Genomic DNA, 22007 nt, shown 5'->3' on the forward strand with positions numbered 1-22007 from the left:
AGTTTATGGACAGTCTGGCGACCTTTGCTTGGGCTGTTTAAAAGTGCTCGATCAATCTTTTTACAGCTTTATCTTCAGACTGTGGGTTGCCAAATTGGGAAGTGGTTGCTACAAAAAATGAATTTAAACATTAACTTTTTTTACAAAATAATTGAAACATTAACTTCAAACATTCATTATGTACACAGATTTAGTAAAGCATTAAGTTTTTTGAAGAAAAAAAATGAATGTACATACCTGGTAATTTCACTTTCAAAAGTTTTTTGCCGATCTCTGTATTGCTAAACTCTAATTCTTGCTTTTTCTAGTTTCCTCCAATTGATCTTCTGTAAGTCGAGCTCTTCTTTTTGTTCTACTCTTTTGATTTTGACTAGCTTGGGCAGTCAAATATTGAGTCTATTGTTTTGAACATGACGTATTTTATTACGATATTTACGCATCTGATCTGCAGATGTTGTCTTACCCATGTTGAAAACAGAAATGACTAGCAGACTTTCCACCTAACAATATTCTGTTTCAAGCACTGGTTACAAGTTACTCCCATGAGTAGATTTGATTAAATTTTGAACCATTTTCAGTATCGGAGTCGCAAGTCTTAGTAATACATTTGTAAGGTAGCAACCATTTGCTAACTCGCTAGAAGAAGCTTGTTAAGTTCCCACAATGGCTTAAATTTACAATATAATGAGTAAATCATACATGAAAACATCAACAACACCACAAATTACTGTTAAATGTGAAATTCACTCAAATTAATCCTCTAATTATATGAGTTGAGGGGTGTAACAATGGTGACAGTGTAACAATGGTGACAGTGTAACAATGGTGACAGTGTAACAGCGGTGACAGTGTAACAATGGTGACAGTGTAACAATGGTGACAGTGTAACAATGGTGACAGTGTAACAGTGGTGACGCAAATTTCGGAAATATGTGCAACTTTGAGCAAAACTGAAATTAGTTAAAGGTGCAGCATGCAAAGTTAGCGTTGAAAACAAGTTACTACTAATTTTGAACTAATAATACAAGCGTAGTAGAAACTTATTGATGTTTCCTGTCACCATTGTTACTCAAAGCATGCCAGCTTATAAAAGAGCCCCATACCAATAGATCAGTGCACGCAATACCAATTTATGCATTAACGGGCAGCAAAGCTATTGTGAAATCCATGACAACTAGATGTTTGTGTTCAGAGTAATATGTACACCGTGTACAAGCATCTCTATCTTGCCATTATGGCTATAAAGTATTTTGTGCATATACACTAACTTTAGCAAACTATTAAAACATGATAGAGGAGCACTACCACTACAATTATTTTCTATTTTGGGGTTTGGTATGTATACTTCATATGTGAAGCATTATTTTAATGAAATTACTGTTTTGAAATTTTGCCAAAAATCCATTTATTTATGGATAGACCCATATGGAATTTCTACATAGTACAAAACAGAAACTACATAAGTTCTTTATATTAACTGGAAATTACGCAAAAAGGAGGTTTATGTTCGTAAAGGAGGAGTATCTACTGTATTCAGTTTCTTGAATATAGTTGTTTTGTTTAGATAAATTAGATGCACTTGTTTTAATGCTAGATATAATCGCCTAAAGCAGATATAGGTTTCTAAGCTGTGAAATAGATTAATGTACAGTGTATTCTTAATAAAACATTTGTTCTAACATGTGAAGAATAATTTAATTATTCTGCGTCATAATTTTAATTATTTTGAAATCACACCTCTGGCGTCACACCTCTGGCGTCACACCTCTGGCGTCACACCTCTAGCGTCACACCTCTGGCGTCACACCTCTGGCGTCACACCTCTGGCGTCACACCTCTGGCGTCACACCTCTGGCGTCACACCTCTGGCGTCACACCTCTGACGTCACACCTCTGACGTCACACCTCTGGTGTCACACCTCTGGCAAAGAGGAATTTGGGTGCTTTACATTTGCTTCAGGATTTAATGATTAGTGTTCTATGAATTTGTACAGATATCAAGGGGCTGAAGAATGCGTCCGCCATACAGGATTACCAGAACAAGCTTCTCGGAGCCCTCATGCTTTACACTAGTACACGCTACCCAAACTCACCGACTAAGTTTGGGGAGCTGCTCCTTAGACTGAGTGAGGTGCAGCGGTACGTTGAGTTTCAACCCCGACCCATTGTTACAATTGTAACTTGCTCTCTTGCTAACCTAGCTTGTTTTAGTAGCTTTGGGCTAAAAGTGTTATAAGTGCTTGAGAGAGGTTCCCAGTTTATTTATTTTTATGTGTTAAATCGCGTTGTATACTGCAGTTGTTTTTTATAACAAAGACTGTTTTTAAACTCAATTCTCCCTGAAATGGATACAAATTTTACATATTTTATTTCAAAGTAGTTTTATGATATTTGGGAGTCACCATTGGCTAATTTGTTTGAGCTTGTGTAGAACAAGGCGTAAAGGTATGACATCGGCCAAGCCGACGCATTTCGCGAAAATAATTTCGGGAACGACAACTTTGTTTTAAGTATGACTAATTTTCTCGTGGAATTGTTTTAAAATTTTATATACTCATAACAGGTCATTATTTTGTTCTGTATTCGATATACTCATAGATAAAGTTGGTATCATGAACTATAAAACTAACCAATACCCGTGGCTCCCTTACGTACTCAAATAATTTTTAGCTTCACACCGCTTAATAAATTGAAGTTATTGTGATTTATACTGAGGTAGTTACAACTAATGTGTTGCTTTTTCAACAATTTTAAACATTTCGATAGTTTGCAAAACTGTAAACTGTATATCTTCAATGAAACATCGCAATACTACTCCAGTCAAAATGTACATTTAGAATTTTTAATTTGAGGTATTTATTTTTAATTAATCGTGTGATGCTGCAACGGTCTTACGTTTTATTTTTTCGATAGAGGCTAATGGATTGTCATGGGTCACGGAAGAGAAGGTTGACTAAGGATGTAAACCTAAATTTATCTTTAGCATTATTACGGAGTTGTTGCTTAACAGAGTAGTGGTAGACATTCAATCAAACCTCCTTCAGACCAATTTAGACTTGAGAATTGTGGAAAGCCGACTCTGGATCTGAGGAAATTTTCACAAGCGTAAATAAGTAATTTTTAATTGACAGCTAGTTTTGGCCGATGAATTTCCCTTTAGCCAAGATGTGTACCAATTTAATCCAGACTCATCCTCAAGGTTAATGAGGAAGTTTGAAACCATCAAACTGTTTCGATGTGAACCACGTAACAAAATATTATTGGGATTTGCACAATCCAGCAAATGCCGGGACCAGGGTTTACAACTGTGGCAAAGCGTTTATGTCAAACACTGATAGCTAGGCTTATGTTCTCTTTGCTATCCTCTATCTCTTGACTATCATTTGCACATTTGTTCAACAGAAAGACTGAAATGGCTTCACAACAAATTTTGCTTACTAAAAGCTCAAAATATACAGACTAACTTGATATTTCTTTTCTCAATCAAAAACATACCTTTCCTGCTTTTTTATTGGCTAACTGCTCAGCTTGGAACCCCACGCAACTCCAAGCATGCAAAAATCATCAACCTATCACGGGTGATAGAATTTTAAAATGAAAAGTGAAGTCATTTCTTTCTTTTTGTTGCAGATTGACTGCACTCAGTCGATATCAAATGAAAACTTGTGAGCACCTGTCAAGTGAGTGTCAGTTGCTTAAGGAAATGTGTCAGACGATGTGGCAACCTCGAAGCAGTTCATCGCACTTGTTGCTCCATGACAACCACACACATCCGAGTGACCAGCTGCTGTATGGGCATCAGCTGGTGGCCATCTAATTCTCTATCCTCTCTTCTTTATGTGCTTCTCTGTCGCATCTAGTCATTTATCTAGGTAGGACTTACTTTTGTGATATCGTTTGGGTTGTAATTAGTTTATCGCTATGCTGCATTATGTTGGCGCTGAAAGTAATTGTTGTTACTAATGTTACCTACTCTTATTTTATTAAAGTATGTTACTTTCTGACTATTGACTTTCTTAACTTGATCAGCCATCTAATATATAAATTGAAAACACTTGTCAAGGCATACTGTAATGTTCTTTCATGGCAGGAAAATGACAGTAGGACCTTTTGTATGTATCTTTGGTGTATTCTGAATTGATTTTTAATCGCGGTATTGAATAATTAATGTTCAATTCAAAAGATAATCCGGATAGATTGTCAACATCAACACAGGCACTTAAACCATAACTGTCACGAACAACTTTTATCGTACTAACTAGGTAAATAAGACACGCTGATTCCGATTTTGTACTCAAAATAAAGATTAGTCCACTAACCTTCAAAGTCATTTAAACTTTTTTAAAGCGTTTTAATGTTCGTTTCGAAAACAACACAATCGGCATTACAAGCTCCGCCCATAAATATGTGACGAAACCTAGCTTTTTCAGAAACGGAAGTTCGGAATGTTTAGTCCGATTTGGAATAATAGAGATGGGTGTCTTAAAACCCATTATTATCTAAATCCAGCCTGTAAAATAATTTCAGTTTTTTATGAAAGGGATATAAACTATTTAAAATTGCTCGCAGCTTGTTACATGACGTTTAAATGGGCTGGACGCCAAGAAAAAATGAGCTCAAAAAGCGCGGTTTTATCACGAACTAGCGTTGTTATCGCGCTTTTTAAAAATGCAATGCTAAATAGCTTATCTACCTTTCTGAAAAGACTGATATTATTTTTAAGGCTGAATTTAGATATTAATGGATTTTAAAACACCCATCTCTATTATTCTAAATCGGTCTAAACATACCTACGTAACTTTTGTTCCTAAAAAGCTAGGTTACGTCACGTATTTATGGGCGGAGCTTGTTATGCCGATCGTGTTGTTTTCGAGACCGATATTAAAACGCTATAAAAAATCCTTCATTACTATGAAAGTTAGTGGCCTAATCTATATTTTGATTACAAAATCGGAATCAGTGTGTCTGATTTACCTAGTAAATACCATAAAAGTTGTTCGTGGCAGTTATGGTTTAAAACTGTTCTCTCCATTGTTCTATTCGATGAAGTAAGTTTGAGAAACTGACAATTTTTTTTAATTTTTCATAGCTTTTGTTGGTGTTTTTGTTTGGCACACGGTGTTATTCGGAAAAGAAATAAGACGAACTTTAAGTATTTGTGTTTTACAGAATTCCTGATTTTAGAAATTGGAATACAATAATATTGTAGATGCCAACAACAATAGAACAATCTTTCCGTTTATTTATTTGTTCAAACATTTGACTTCACGTGCTTTTATTGATTCATATGTTCTGCAGCCACATTCTCTTGTCTACGTTATATTTTGAAAATAATGCTCTTCAATGTTCATGAAGCAGTTGCATCGTCTGGTGTATTTTTCATCCCGATTCTACCATGTAAATTGTTTATTGCAGATATACAGTATTGTTACGTAAACAGATCTTAAGGGAAGTGAAGAACGGGAATGTTCCGGAATATGATCTCATCATGTACTTGCTTCGCGGTCAGTCAGAAATGTTCCATGCCGCTATTCACAGTGCAGATGACGAGCACATTGTTGTTACTTTGGATGATGTGAGCATGGGTGTATCCTAAAGACAGACTATTCTGCAAAAATGCATGCTAGCCGAATTTTTGCATTTATGTAAAAATTATAACTGTATTTATCTACTGACGCATTTAGATGAGATCACCCTATATGTCATTCACAATATGTGCTGTAGTTTTTACACAAACTTTTGTTGTTGATGCATTCATATGTTCTTATGAAGCTTTCTTGCACCCGATTCTTTTGCGGCCAGGTTGTATATAAATTTGTAGAAAAATCGCTAATAGTCCAACCGCCATCAATATTTGCTATTTTATTAAGATTATTCGTGTATAACCTTGGGCACTTGTTGCCTTGACAACCTGTTGCATGAGTATGTATATATTTCTACATAAAATAAACACTATATATTCAAGCTTAACATGTACTCATTGAACTTATATAATAGTGCTTGCAATCACTTAATAAGCACAACATGCCTCCTAACAAAATACTAGCATCGGTTCAGTTGGTTTTGTAGGAATTATTGCCCGTGTCATCAGTTTGGTAGGTCTTGTACGATTTGTTGCTCGTATATGAAAAATATAAGCACTTGTTAAAGCTCAGTTAAGTGCAGTTGCAATGTACAATCCATCTTTCGAACACCGCAAACACGTAGTTGTTATGGAATCGTGTTAAAATATAGCTCAAAATCTTTGCTACACTTACCTATTCTCACTACATGCGAGAAGGAATCTATGACTGTCGCCCCAGAGATAACTGGCCTAGTCCAGTCATCCCATATTAGACCGCTCATCCCAAGTCAGCCGCCCAAACATTTTAATGAGAAGACAACTACTAGACTATCTTATATCAAAAAGTTTAGAAAACTACTGTTTATTTGAGGTTTTAAAATTTATTAAACTGATTTTAAGATAATTTTTAACAATTAAAAGCAGCATCTAATTTTAGCAAAGTAGCTGACAAATGTTCAGTGCAAAAAATACATACTACAAGTCAAGTAAAATACTGGTAGTTTGTATAGCTTTTTTCTGATAATTACTCATATCATTATTGGATTTTATATTATTACTAGCTGTGCCACCCGGCGTTGCCCGGGTAATAAAGAAGCCTTTGGACAGAAAATTGATTGGTATTTAATATATAACAATATTTCCCATTGAAACTTTCAAACTACATATGATTCATGAGAGAAGTGTTTTGTGTAGTTGAAATAAATTAGGAGAAAAATAAAAACAAAGGTTTTAAAACTTTGTCAAACAATTGTAACTTTCAAGCTGTTAGCCAGGCACATTGCCAATGAAAAATTCTAGTAAGCTGCTTAAAAAGATGGGCTTCTAATGGTGGTAAGCCTTGACTTTGTGTCTGCATTGTTGTCCAGCTACAACTATTGTAATAATTGCTATAGCCTGACAATCAAACCTAGAATACACATACGGACATACTTGAAGGAATATATATATATATATAGATTTGTATATCACCATAGACTAAAAGTTGTTAATCCATAAATCTCACACTCAGTGGTGTAGTGGAATTTATAAACGCCATTAGATACTAATATAATTTGTAACTTTATACCCAGCTTTAATATTATTATTATACGAATTACACCGTATTACATTAGTTTAACATTTTTAGTATGTGGGTCATAATTTTTACCATTACACCCCTGCTGACACTATCAATCAAAACCTAAATAAAAAAGAGACTACATAAGACAACACATAAAATAATATACATGCATCTTATCATAGCGTTAGCAGTCAGTTACCTTTCCCATTAGCCATGCTTTTATATTTAATGATTGAAGCATGTTGCTCACTGATTACCACGCGGAGGTAGGAATAGTAGTGTTATAGTATATGCTAGTAAATATTAGTAATGTTATAATGTAATTTAGTAGTTTTGAGTACAATTTAAAGAGTTGTTAGTATAAGATATATATACATCTACATGGTATATAGATGATCTCAAGTAGTGTTATGTTGTAAGTAAAATAGTCAAATCTGCAAATTTTTATAGGCATAAATTAAAAAATGGCTAATACTAATCAATGAATAATCAATCTCGATGATTTTTTCAACAATATTGTGGTAGATACATTTCCATTCTCTTACCGCTCCCATAAGTCAAACAGCTTTGTAGTATTATGATTTGAAAGCAAGCGCTGTCAAATCTTTTTGGTCAGCTTTCCCTGGCTCAAAGATCTCATAGATACATTCACCCTCATTGCCTCTTTATTTAAGTTGCTGATGATAGTGTAAGATGGTGGTGGGCAAGTTGCTGGCGAGAGTGTAAAATGGTAGTGGGCAAATTGCTGATGAGACTGTAAAGTGGTGGTGGGCAAATTGCTGATGAGAGTGTAAAATGGTGGTGGGCAAATTGCTGATGAGACTGTAAAGTGGTGGTGGGCAAGTTGCGGATGAGAGTGTGAAATGGTGGTGGGCAATTTGCTGATGAGAGTGTGAAATGGTGGTGGGCAAGTTGCTGATGAGAGTATAAAGTGGTGGTGGGCAAGTTGCTGATTAAAGTGTAAAATGGTGGTGGGCAAGTTGCGGATGAGAGTGTGAATTGGTGGTGGGCAAGTTTTTGATGAGAGTGTGAAATGGTGGTGGGCAAGTTGCTGGCGAGAGTGTAAATGGTAGTGGGCAAATTGCTGATGAGACTGTAAAGTGGTGGTGGGCAAGTTGCTGATTAAAGTGTAAAATGGTGGTGGGCAAGTTGCTGATGAGAGTGTAAAATGGTGGTGGGCAAGTTGCTGATGAGAATGTGAATTTGTGGTGGGCAAGTTGCTGATGAGAGTGTAAAATGGTGGTGGGCAAGTTGCTGATGAGAGTGTGAAATGGTGGTGGGGAAGTTGCTGATGAGAGTGTGAAATGGTGGTGGGGAAGTTGCTGATGAGAGTGTGAAATGGTGGTGGGCAATTTGAAGCTGCATATCTAGAAATAGTAATTGTAACAACACAAAGTAGTTTGCATTTGGCTATACAACTTGTTTTTTAGGTGTTTGGTATTAAAACATTTGCAACGTATTTCATACTCAACTTTGCAATGCACCTACATATATATTACACTATGTCTGTTTACATTTTAACAGCATTATAATAAATTGAAAGCTGCATGTGCCTTGCATTTAGGCTGTGATGTCATCCTTCAACATCGTTGTTAGTACGAATAACTTTCATAAAATTGCTCCAACAATCAGACACTCAATCCCTTACATAGACGTCCTCTACGTATTCACAGTGTTGTTGAAAACTAACATCACCTGATTGTGACTTCAAGTGTCCAATGGTGGCTTGTATGTGTTCACTTGGCAAAAACTGTGAAGCTAGAACTTTCCATAGTAAGTCATATGTTTCACTTCTCTGCGCATATGCAGAAGCCAAGTCCAATGTCTGCACTGCTCTATATACACCCTGGATCCAATGGAACCCACACCCTTTGACTGATACTTTCTCCAAAGCTGTCTGGGCAGCTGACCAAAATGATGTAAATAATAATTCATCCAATATTATTTTATTACTAAAAATTCCCCTGTCATACAGCCCACGACCAAAGTGATATTGGAAAAAAGAAAGGGTACTGATGGTTGAAAAATGCAATATTAGCAGTCATATGGCACTGCAGTGCAATAGGATAACTGCAATGGTAGCTGTAATGTACTTGGTGTAAGTGTTATTATATACAACAAACAACAATAATGAAAGGAAAAGGTTATATGTTTATATCTCTCCTCCTGCAATAGGAGAAATGCAATATTAGAAGTAAAATGCACTGATATTATTAGAATAACCAATATTATTAATATAGTAATACAGCAATAATAGAAAACCAATGCACAATTTTGTTTACATTTTAAGACGTCAAAGCTAACAATATCAAAAAGTTGTGATATTTATATAGATTTTTAGAAAATCTATTTAACAAACTATTTAGAAAAAATAATAACAGTAACATATTGCCCATCATCGATGTTGTTAGTGTGACTATAAGACTTCAATAGTCATCGAAACTTATAATTAAATATTGTAACAATCTCCTAAGAATCGTTAGAAAAAAATATCATCGTCATCTCCTTTACTTTCACTGCTTTGGACATCTGGTAGAATACCAAAGTACTCAAAAGTGTCTAAAATGTCAGTTACTTTGAATTCGGCAAAAAAGAAATGATTTCAGTACTTCTACGTTAATTGCAGAAACCTTCGGCAATTCGCCAATGCTATAGACTGGCGAAATGTGCACATTATTCTTTCATGAAATTCGCACGACTTAATGGTTCTATTCTCTGTCGCTCGGCGGTTCGTTTGCCGGTCTTAATTTTGATAAAAGCATGGCTTGGCAAGTTTTAATAACGATTTTTGGCCAAATTAATCTCTCTATTTGTGTATAATTCAATCAGATGGGTAAGGTTTAGGAATATGGCAACAATTTTCAAAGACTTGGTAACATATTCAAATATGTTTTCATGTGTTTTGTATCGTTATTATACTTAAACGACTCTACATAAAAATGGTTAAATTTGTTGATGAGATTTCGGTATAAGGGTTTGCGACGTTGATGAATAATTTTCATGAGTTGTGTGCACATACATTTATCATAAAATTCTCAAACATTCGCTCCGCTCGTTTGATCGTGGGATTACCCCATGAACATATTAAAAGTTTAAAAACTTTACTAGTAAGGCAGCTTTTTTAAAAATTTATAATGTTTCTCCTCATCGTCCGCATTTCATCATTCAGGTTTTCGTCTACAACATCGCTCTCCTTCAAATTACCAGAATCTGTCGAAATGTGCAGACTTCTAGCACTACAAAACATCACAAAAAGTGATACATCTGTACTTTGGGTAAAATTGATATTTTATTATAAGTGCCCAATCTACTAGTCAGTTCAATGTACTTTGTCGATTATCCAATGCATGGCAAAAAAGAATGGTATGATAGTCGCAAATCAAAGTTTAATTTGTGGTCATGGCAACAAATACAAAATTACTGTTTGAGCTGTATGTCATTATTTTGCGTCGCAATCATACAATGTAATTATCACATGTGTTAGAAAAACATTTGCAAAATACATCTTGTAGACAGCAAAGTCAATATAATAATAATGTGTCGTGTTACATCTATGAGCTAGTATATAGTTTTTAGTCACACAGATTATATCTATAAATATTGATAGAAACTAACAATGCTTACATATCAGCTTATATGACTGTCTTGTACTCTCAAATATGTCTGTACCTGTCTTTACCTTACAAGTACTAGACTTGAAAGGTACAGTGTTGTTATTGCGAACAACCATTCTGTAGATCTCGCTTCTTATCTTAGTACATATTATATGTGCCCATTTCTCACAAAAATCACATTCTATTGCCTCTTGGCTTTGTCTGACTTACCTAGTGCATGCGGTACAGCAGTCTTGCTCTATAAGTTGGTGTCTTGGTCTCATGATTGCAAATTGGAAGCATAAACGAAGTCTTAAGGTATTTTTTCTCGTAGGATAGTAATAAATATGACGCTCTAAAAATCTAATTTATGTACATGTAATAAAAGTTGAAATAAAATTGAAACTTGTGAAGATATATTCAAGAAAGTTTAATCATAATGAGGATACACTACAGTCATCTATATATATATTTCTCAAAGTCCGTCCGTGTGTCGTCGGAAATCCGGCTATAGCTATTTTCAGAACAGCTGAGCTGGACAACAATGCAGACTCTAAGTCATTGGAAGCCTAACCTTATTAACTAGCTTAGTGGAGTTTTCCATTGGCAATATGCCCGGCTACTAGCTTGAAAGGTACTGGTGTTTGACAAAGTTTTAAAACCTTTACAGTTGTTTTTATTTTTCTCTTAAATTATTTCAACTACACAAAACACTTCTCTCATGAAATATACTTTGAAAGTTAGAATGGAAAATGTTGTTATATGTTAAATACAAATCAATTTTCTGTCCAAAGACTCGTCTATTACACGGGCAACGCCGGGTGGCACAGCTAGTATAAATATATAAAAGACAATTATTGCTTAAGAACAACTTGGATGTATGTGCATCATCACTCAACGCTTAGAGGAAAAAATTAATCTCATAATGACTAGTTATTGAGTTGTTATCAAGTTATATATGAGCAATCTTTATTGTGGTAATCAACAGTCATATTTCACAACATGTTTTTCACAAGATACCACAGCAAGTAAACTAACTAAAAAGTAGTGTACAAAAAAAACTAAAGTCTAACTAAAAAACTAATTAATAGTTCAACTAATATAATAATGTTGCAACTGAAACCATAAAATGTGTAAAAAATAAGCTTGAGGATCAATATGAGTATTGTTTAAACAAGAAGTAGACAAATGAAAGCTCTGGGAAAATAGCTACGCGTATCTATGGCAACAAATTTCTAGTTATGAAAACAACGTATAATATAAAAATGTTAAAATGTTAAAATAGGCAAGGCTATATGGTAAATAGTATTATTGGTCAGAGGATAGTAGGTGTAGTTTGAGATTTGTTTAAAAAATTGCAGAGGAAGAGTTCTTAAATGTGTGCAGAGGTTATTAAATGAATTTAGCAGGTTACAGTTGAGTTTGTTGTGGTTTATGGCACCAGGTAATTTAACCTGGTCCTGGTTTGAGATCATGGTTTACGGTTTGAAAGCTATAGCTGAGATATTTAGGGCAGTTATTGTAGAATATTGAATGAGCAATGAGGCAGGTAAAGTACTGAAATAGCTTAGGGAAGGGAAGAACACCAGTAGCGCTTGTTATTAAGTTGGTAGGTGGTAAGTGATGGTTTTTATGGGGTATGATTAAGTCTTTGCATATAAGTTGTAAAGCTTTTTTGTAACATACATAGTGTGTTGGTATATTTTACAGGTGTTGTAGAGTAGAACACATGTAGGCCATATATAAGATAGGAATGGATAAAATTATAGTAATATAGTTTGGCAGTATCAAAATTCATAAGATGATGTAGGTTAGATGATATTTTATTTGAAATGAATGGAAATTCTCACAAGTTCTCACCACTGCATATTGTTTTGACTTTGAAGTTTATGTTATGACAGAATTTCTTACAAAATCAATGCTTTTCTAACAAGAATTTATCTAGTCAAATATTTTCATAGAGCAGGATGGATTTCATAGTTAGATGTGTACAAGTAACGATGTGATAATCACATGACTTTAATGCCATCAGTTGATAAGTTATACATTAATTATGCTGATCTTTTTGGATACATATAAAAAAAACTAGAATGTATTGCGAAGACAACAATATAAAATATAGTAATAATATCTGATAGTAAAACATGATGATATAGATTTTTATTTGTGTTATCTTGTATAAATGCTAATACGTTAATAAAAGATGATAATGTGTTGTGTCTGTATCATCAACGTCGTAATATTGTATTTCAAACAGATTGCTATTGTTTTTTCATGCTAAATTTGTTCACTGTCCAATATTTTGCCTCATGATGTGCTTTTTGTATTGTTTATTAATAACCAGCCTCTAGCGTGTGCTACAAAGAGTTGCAAAATAAATATATTATATAGACTCATTATTTTCTTTCTATTGGTAGGAGACATTATATATTATTTACATGGAAGTGAGCAAGAAATAATAAAGTTAAGTATTATGCATAGTGTAAACAGAGTGTAAAGCAGGAGATGTATCTATTTGACAGTTACATGATGTAGTTCTGTCAGTAAATAGGCCTATGTATTAAAATATTACTATTAGATGTTAAAATTAAAACTATATAATTGGTATATAGAAATGTATAATATTTAAGCTATATTGGCTTTTACAAAACACTGATTTGATTGAGTGGACTTGACTGGGTTGGGTTATTCTAAAGCAATTCGCTTTGGGGCGACTGGACTTGTTACCGACTGAGGCGAGTGAACTCATAGATACAGTAAACCCTAGATATGCGAATAATCAAAACAAGCGAGGCCTATAATTAGCATGACACAATGTCATGATGATGTGTAAAGTGAATCAGCTGATCTATGAACTCCTATTGACTTAACACTAAAATCTGCTCAATTTTTCCATAGTTTGTGCATGTGAGACTGCATATTTTATTGATAATATATAAAACTGACTTTAGATGAAAAAGGCAAGAATCTTAGACACATGGTAATGGATAATACCAATGATTTAGAAGCTTCTATATCATTGATAATACAAAGAGTGACCAAATAGAAATTATACTAATAACAAACTAATGAATCAAATGAGATTTAGAAGCAGTTATCTGCGGATGGCATTCTTCAAATTTTTGATGACATCTGTCTTGACCAAAACCATGATCGGATAGTGCATGAATTTGGCAATGTAAGTTGTGCCCGCAGGTATTCATAAGCCTTGGGCGAATAATAGAACAATGTTATGGCAAACTTTTTTACCTCTTTGCTGTAAGTCTTTTTAGCTTTGTTTGTAGTTTCATTTGACAATAATTCTCCTAGACATCCATCCATCGATGTAACCTCTATATTGTTAAGTTTATTTTCCTTTTTCAATATTGTGATCAAATTATTTTGAATCCTATTCCTCTGCTCTAATCGACTCTTCTTTTTAATATTGAGATACGTGTGACAGCAGGCTGTTTAGGTCTAACACCACGTCGGCAGCTCATTCTCAAGGCTGTAGGTGTGTCCTGATTGTCAGAAGCTGCAGGCTGCTCATCATCATAGATAGTAGTATCACCAGGTGTAGTATTTTCAGGGTCAAGTATTTTGGTGCTGGCTGCTGTCTGAGATGTTCGTCCACGTTTCGGCAGGCTTTCTGTTCTTATGGTTGGTGTCCGTCTTTTCACAGGTTTTGGCTGAAGGCAGTGATGTAGTGCTAACCGTTTTTTAACCATAACTGTTAAGTTGAGATAAGGAGATGTAGGCGACCAAGAGTCGCGAAGTGACTCTACCTATTGACATTTCATGGACTTATTGACACACAAAGCACCCAGCTGTTCCCAGCGGTTGGAACAGCTGGGGGCTTGGGTGCCGCTGTAAGCCCCCAGTGGGGTCTGGGGCGGAACCCCATTCGCCAAAGCCTACAAAGCTTTAAAATCATGTATATGATATGAGAAATGAGCACATCTGTAGTAATAAATACGTTGGGAAAATAACAAAACTTTGGGAATATAGTGTTGCCAAGAACCCTGAGAAAGACGAGCAACTATTAAATTTAGTACAAATGCTGACTGCCATTGGTTTGCTGTAATCTGATATTAGCCTTTGTTGTAGACAAACAATTAGGATCACAATCTTGTCATGTTACATGAACATCACTGTATTGTATTGTATGCTGCTTTTATATTGAATGGTCATTGAATGGCGGCTATAATGACATTAGTTTACTTTAATCAATGAAATAGAGCTATAATATATCTTGAGAATTGACGGTCTAAAATTTTTTAACCCTAACTATAGTTATACTTGAAAAACACACAACCTTTCCAACCATAACTTAGTTAGGGAAAGTTAGGGTAGCACTACATCACTGGCTGAAGGTAGGTTGGATAAGCTGTAAATATTGTAGGTATTGCATTAGATTTTAGCATTGGTTTTCTTCCGATACCTGGTGGAACCTTGCAGCAGTCTTTCTGAAAATATCCACTGCATAATAAAGAGCTTGATGTTGGAGTTGCTTGATATTATGGGTTTCAGCTCGTTTTTTATTTGGAAAGCGGTGAAACGCCAAATCTGGGCATTTCTCAGGATTGCTTGAACATTCATAGGCGCAGCACCAGCTGCGGCTTGACTTTTTCTTAGCCTAAACATTAACAATATACATACATGTAGTAAAATGAATATCATTACATTACTTGGAATGAGACAAAAAGGCATTTGATCAATCATGCCAAGCTAGATTACAACCCTATCAGCTGAGAGACAAGTATGTAATACATGTTGTTGTAATCAGTCTAGACACTCTTTCTTTTGATAGTCCCAAGCATTCATTCACTTCACTTTCAATTCAGAATAATCATAGAAAGGTATGTTCGTTGTTATGAGACCATGATAAGACATACATGTAAGTTCAGTTGATAGTTAGTTTGTTTCCAGTAGCAACTTACAACGTGAACCAATGATATAGTACATGTGCAAAGGTTAAGTTTACCAATGATATACAGCCCCCCTCATATTTATGGTTGTTTAGCATAATTGTCTAGAAAAAAGATCAATCTATCAGTTATTGCAATGATGAATAAAGAATATGATTTAGGCCTATACAATGATGGATAGAATATAGGTCAAATGACTGACCAAAACCTGAATAACAATCAAAAGCCATCCAAAATGGGAACTAGAAAAAATATGATACAATTCTAACTTGTACTTACACCCTAATAGACAAGAAGAGTCTAATGAGATAGAGTGTGAATATAACCAATGATATACAGCCTCCCTGGAGGGCTGTATATCATTGAGTTTACCAAGTATTTAAAATTTTTATTGTGGGTTCACACACCTGAGGTGTTGTAGTATCCTCTGATGAAATTTCACCAAGAATTTGTTTTTTGTAACGTTTATGACTTACAAACTAGTAGGACAAGCATGCTTTCACTACTAAACTCATTGCTCAGTTGAAGGCTTAGCCTGTCTTGACAAACTGTTGTTTTTGCGGAGTTGTCTTCACGTCGAGCGGGCGGAGCAAAACAACAATAGTTTTGCTCGTCCGCTCAACTAAATGACAACTCCGCAAAAAAAACAGTTTGTCAAGACAGGCTATCTTAGGGGCGACTCGTTTTGGGGCGACTGGACTGGTGGCTTAGAATGATATTTGACATAGCAAAGTTTCGTTCGCACACAGGCACAGGCACAATTGCTCTGCGGGTGGGTTCCGATAGCTCATCAATTGCTATACAAATTGCCCTCTCGGGTTTCGGCATCAACTTAAGCTGCAGGTATGCTATCATTAGTTGTTTTTATGCAATATTTATTGAGGTTAGCTTGAAAAAATATAATTCTGCCAATCTCACTAATGATAGAAAATTAAAAAAAATCGATTGAAACGTAAATGCGTCGATGATATAAGTAGTGAATATAAGTAACTGATAGTTAAAAGCATTTATTCCAAGCAACTGGCTTGCAAAATTCTTGACGTAAGAGATAGCTTGTAAAATATATCGTCTCTTGTATATTTTTTCCAAATTACATAAAAATAACTATTTCAACTTCTATTAGTTTATTAAAGTATGACAACCAGAACAAGGTAACAAAGATAGAGTGTTACCAAAATTTATATCCTAGTTGTTAGTTTTTCACGAAGATTTATGAAAAAGATTTCATGAAAAGTTTTGTTTATTTAATATTTATCATTGTTTTTTCTACTGATTTTAATCGCAGTTTTTTGGGCGTAAGCGTTGTAACAAATTTGGTCGAATGTTTGGAGTTAGCTCGGCTGCTTGTTAGCAAACAGGCACATATCATCAGATGGACATATAAAGACACAGATAAATCGATAAAAAGGATAACTATTTGATGTGCTTGTAAAATGATGTAGTTGGTTCAAAGTTTAGAAACCATGTGAAAGAAAAAGTTAATTAAGCAACAGTATTTATGTTGATCAATAAGGCATCATATGTTTCAGTCTGAGATTTAAGGCTTACGTCTCTAACGGTTTAGAGTAAGTAGTGCTAAGTTTAGGGTGTGTTTGATGCATCCAAGAACCTTGGAAGCTTTTTTGGTTTTTTCAGTAATGTGCACATGAAAGCGTAGGTTAGACTGTAAGGTGACACCAAGATATTTTACAGTATCAACACATGTAAAAGTCCTATCACCCAGTAAATATTGTGGCTGTTGTTGCTCCAAGTTTCCAAATATTATCAGTTCACACTTGGCTGAGTTAAAGGGCATTTTCCATTTAGTTTTACTATTGAGGGGGTTAACTTGCAAATAATTTTCAAATTTATATTTTTGTTTTGGTTGAGGTATCAAGTTGGTGAGGACGCCATTCTAAAACTAGCCTGTCATTTAGCTTCATATTTCCATGGATGTAGTCATAGTAAAGGATTTAAAAATATGGCACTTGGAAACCCAAAAAGGTAGTAGTTAAGCCAACTAGGTCAGAACCTTTCTCTAGTCGAGATTTAGAAACATTTCTCAACACTAGTATGAAATAATGTTACGGATAAGGATATTTGTAGTGGATACATTATCCTATGAAAGCGTAATTGCCATGGTGAATATAGAATGTCTTGCGAAGCATTGAGTGAGAACTTCCATCATGTTGTTCGTTGGTCATTCTATGCATTTAATCACATTTGGTTGCTTGCATTTACACTGTACAAATTTATACAGTGGTTTCAGATTGCTGGCCTCGAGTTTTGAACCTCAAGCCTGATTAATACATTTTATGATAGTCATTTTAACTGCCTTTTCAACCATGTTAGCCTATACAATTAGCTTCACAGTATTACTTTCTTGAGATATTTGTCCATGTGTTATTATGTCGGTTATACTTTGGGGATTTTGCTGACTGTACCGTGGCTTGTGCAGTATTTATACGCTTTATCTTTCATGGTCTTTTCTGGATTTCTACCCGATGTGGTTGTTTCAGATACACCAGTGCGGAATAAATGCCAAAATCTCTTGAACACCATGATTGAAGCCATACAATAATTTCAACTTGTTAGATAGGTAATATTTTTTGAATGTAGGTTTTACTACATTGGATTTTTGAAAATTACAGGGTAGCTGTTTTAAATGCAGAGGCTAGTTTTAGTTCAATAGGAAGGGCGGGGCCTATGGCCAATGTCTGGTGCCCGGAATAGCGGGTTCAACGAGTATTTTGAAGTTGGTGCCTGAAACAGGTGTTCTTATGTGCATGTACAGTAGGTTTAAAAACTGACTGTCTTATTTGTGAGTTGGTTGGAGAATGTGCCAATATATTTTTTTATTGATTAAATAAGATTTTCAAAATGAAATTTCTTTAATTAATTTTTGAAAAATTGCAAACTTTTTGTGACAACATGGTTGTTTTGAGTGTCGCAAGACACTAGTAAATAAAACCTCTTTTACTGAGTTATATTAGCACGCCTGGCCCCACTTACATTTCAGAAATGTAAGCAAGACTGATTCAATTCTGAATTATTAGAATACGTGTAAATGATAAAAGTAGTAATTTGTAGACATTATTGTGAAACAGCTAAGCATGATTTACGCATAAATATAACATTGACACAATAGTGAGTAATAATATTTAACATGCTTGCACTTAACATCCTCGCTGCCATAAGTGTCAATGTTACTTTGTCAAAAATTCCCTGAACCATTGTGATGTTTTTTGGTACACTGGTAACTGGGACCTTAATAGAGGTGTGCCGATCTGGAGTGTCATAATCTGGAGCTGATCAATCATCGTGGTTAGTGTGATGATTTAAGACTGATAAGTCGTCAGAGTTGGGTATGACGATCTGAACTTGCTTTCCCTTGTATGGCTGTCACCGAGTTGTTTCTCTACCATGCCCTCTCTCCGTTGACTATGATGAGTTTGTCAGTCACCGGTCCGTACTAGGTAACCCTGGATTTTTGGTGGCAGATCTTGGGCAGACCTTTTGTATTGCATCTGAGTTTTGCTCCCCTTAAGCTGTTTTCGTGTTGACTAAATTATGGGCTTCTCACTCTTCTATGGTAACACAGATTTTGTTGATTTTCCTACGAGCTGCTCTATCGGTCAGACCTTTCTGCTTTTTTGGGTATGTCGCGATGCTCGAGCAGCATTGTCACAATCAACTTGACATCCTCAGATTGGGAAAATAGGGTGAGCTGGCGATGTGTGTGAAGTTTCAATTTTTTTTGAATGTTGGGAATCAATGTGAGCTAAACTGAGGACCATTATCAGTAATGACCGTTTTGGGAACCCTGAAATGGCCACAAATTTATTGTCCTTATTACCGGTAGTGTTGACCGGTTGGTCAGCCATTTGTACTCAAAATTGTCAATGTTGTAATATCAGTAAGTCCATCCCAATTTAGCCTAATGCCGTGTTGCCACCTGAGTTGTAAACTACACCTATTGTAACACTGAGTTCATCTAAGAAATGTTGGTATGCTCTTTTGGCATAAGTAATCATTTCCTTCCAGCTATTCTGTACGAGATGAATCAGGTCCTGTAGTTGGCTGTCTGTGACAGAAGACCGGATCTTGTTCATCAAGCTATCTCGCACTGATGGGTCCTGGCTGTATTTCGAGAAGGGAATAGATAATAGAAACTGTTCCTATTTGGGTGTTTCCAAGTGTGAGTCACGTGAGAGTAAGTCTGCTGCGTGTTGTTCAGATCCCTTTTGTTAGTTGGCTTTTATGTTTGGATCCCTTGTAAATACAACAACATTGTCTGTAATCTGTGGAAAGCTTGGTGCAGGGATTTGTTGAAGTTGGCTACAGAGTACCCTCAGGATACAATTACCCTGATTTATGATTTTTTCACTTTATGAAGTGGAACTTGATGATTTTTTCACCTCACCATCTGAATCTCATTTCACCATACGAATTCAACAAAATTTTCACCCAAGTTCAAATTTGACAGTCGATGTGCTTATTACGTATGTCAAAATAGCAAAAACGACGAAATGCTGTTTGCCGAAAATATTTTCACAATGCCTGAAAGAGAGACGATGACGGCAGTTTTTTTCAGTTCAGCAATTCTCGTTTGTAAAACGGTAATATTTTCTTTTTAAAACCACTAGCAAAGTTGAAGTTGCAATCGATTCAAACAGAAGATCAGTTGTAAGACAACTTTCTTTAACCTGCTAACAAAAATCTACTTAATTATGAAAACAGCATCATTGGAGTTTTTTTGTTGAATTAGGTTGAAAAAGGTTTTAAACAGGTCTGCTACAAGTTATAGTAAAAGCGAAGACAGAAACTGATAAGTGATAACATTTTAGTGATATAAGTTGAAATCTAGTAAAATAGTTGAAAATACATACTAAAATTTAGCTTAAGTGTGTGCGTGCATGTGTGCATCGTCAGTTAAATTATTTGAGGTGAATTCAAGGTTTATGTTATGCGTATGTCTGTCTCGAAGGTAAGACCTCCCTACGGTATGTACTGCACATGGTACATTATAATGTTAAATTTTATTGCAGATCATAACCACTAAACACAATAAAGCCGGTCTTATAAGTTGGTCTTAGTTGCTTCGACTGACTGCAAGAGAGGGGGAACTTTTTTGTTACTAATTTTTAATGTGCTGCACTTATATAAAATTTTGACGATGTTTGCATAATATAATTACAGTGATTTATGTACCCCTACATACAATTTTTTTCCTATACGATGCCAACCCTGAAATGGATCAAAGTCGTATCCTGAGGGTGCACTGTGCAAGTGGTTCGTGATCAGTATGAGTAATCAGGTCCTGATGTCCAAAGATGTGCTGGTCAAATTGTTCAGTTGCGAACACAATGATCAAGCACTCTAGTTATGTTGTTATGTAATTCCGCTGACATGATGTGAGACTTTTTGAGGAATACCGGACTGGCTTTCCTTGCTGGATAAGAGCAGCCCCCAAACTAGCTATGGACACATAAGTTTGGATTACCATTGGCTTTGCCAGGTCAAAATATTGTAAGGTGCTTGAGATAGTAAGTAGGGCTTTCAGTCTGGTAAAAGAGTGGTTATGGTTTTCTTTTCTTTCAAATGTCTGTATCTGCTTGAGAAGATTTCACAAGGGCTCTGCTTCAGCTGATAAGTTGTTGGTGAACCTAGACGTCTATCCAACATGCCCAGAAAAACATTTTGTTCCCTGCTGGGTCTGTGGAGGTTTCATTGCTATTGTTGATTAAAGTTTTCTTCAGTCTGGTGTGACACCATCTGAAGTCAGTAGATGACCAATATAAGGCATCTCTGTCTGAAAAAAATGGCACTAATCTTTGTTGAGTTTGAGTCTGATTGTTCTGGCATGTAAACAGTGCACAGATTGTTGGCATGCTTTTGTCACGTGGCGCTGTACACCAACAAGTCATCAGCTACCACCATCACTTTATTAAGGTCTGTCAGTTTTTCAGTCAGTCAGTCATTGCAGAAACTCCTCAGGTGCTGAGACATTGCCAAAAATAAGTGAACTCATTTGTATTTGCCAATTGGTGTCCAAAATATGGTTAATGTGTTGAGGTCTCAGCTACTGAAAACTGGTACGATCCTTTTTTCGCATCAAATGATGAAAAGTATGTAGTTTTGTTTAGTTCAAGGAGTACATCACCAAGGGTGGGCAACACGGTGTGGATGTGTTTGATGGACTTGTTCAGATTCTTGGGGTCAATACAAACTCTAATCTTGCCATCAGGCCTTCTGGAAGGTTTTAGGTGGCTTATCCAGTCCATTTGTTTGGTTACTTTGGCAATACTACCCGTGTTCCAACTTTCATATTTTCTTCATTCGGTCTTCTTTCATGGATAGCGGAATCTAATGTGGCCATACCTTTATGGGCTGATTCAAGGAAA

At 35.5% G+C, this 22007-nt stretch overlaps 2 protein-coding genes across 5 annotated transcripts in view; both read left to right on the forward strand.

Annotated features, from left to right (window-relative positions):
* Positions 1-5970, forward strand: part of LOC137405859 (nuclear hormone receptor FTZ-F1 beta-like) — a 56286-nt gene extending 50316 nt beyond the window's left edge. For 2 of the 4 annotated variants that reach the window (XM_068092292.1, XM_068092293.1), the window contains exons 12-13: positions 1995-2139; positions 5416-5970. In XM_068092292.1, coding sequence (XP_067948393.1) covers positions 1995-2139; positions 5416-5596 — 326 coding nt within the window. In that variant the 3' untranslated portion in view covers positions 5597-5970. Of the gene's footprint in view, positions 1-1994; positions 2140-3630; positions 3873-5415 lie in introns of all 4 variants that reach the window. The other 2 variants (XR_010979815.1, XM_068092294.1) reach the window with 2 other exon arrangements.
* Positions 5971-16451: 10481 nt separating this feature from the next.
* The window catches only part of LOC137405586 (5'-nucleotidase domain-containing protein 3-like), a 32772-nt gene continuing 27216 nt past the window's right edge, over positions 16452-22007 (forward strand). Inside the window, exon 1 of the mRNA XM_068091889.1 lies at positions 16452-16467. The gene's annotated coding sequence lies outside the window, so the exon portion shown is untranslated. The remainder of the gene's footprint in view (positions 16468-22007) is intronic.

This window comes from Watersipora subatra, chromosome 10 (genome assembly GCF_963576615.1).
Source record: "Watersipora subatra chromosome 10, tzWatSuba1.1, whole genome shotgun sequence".
NCBI classification, from domain to species: domain Eukaryota; kingdom Metazoa; phylum Bryozoa; class Gymnolaemata; order Cheilostomatida; family Watersiporidae; genus Watersipora; species Watersipora subatra.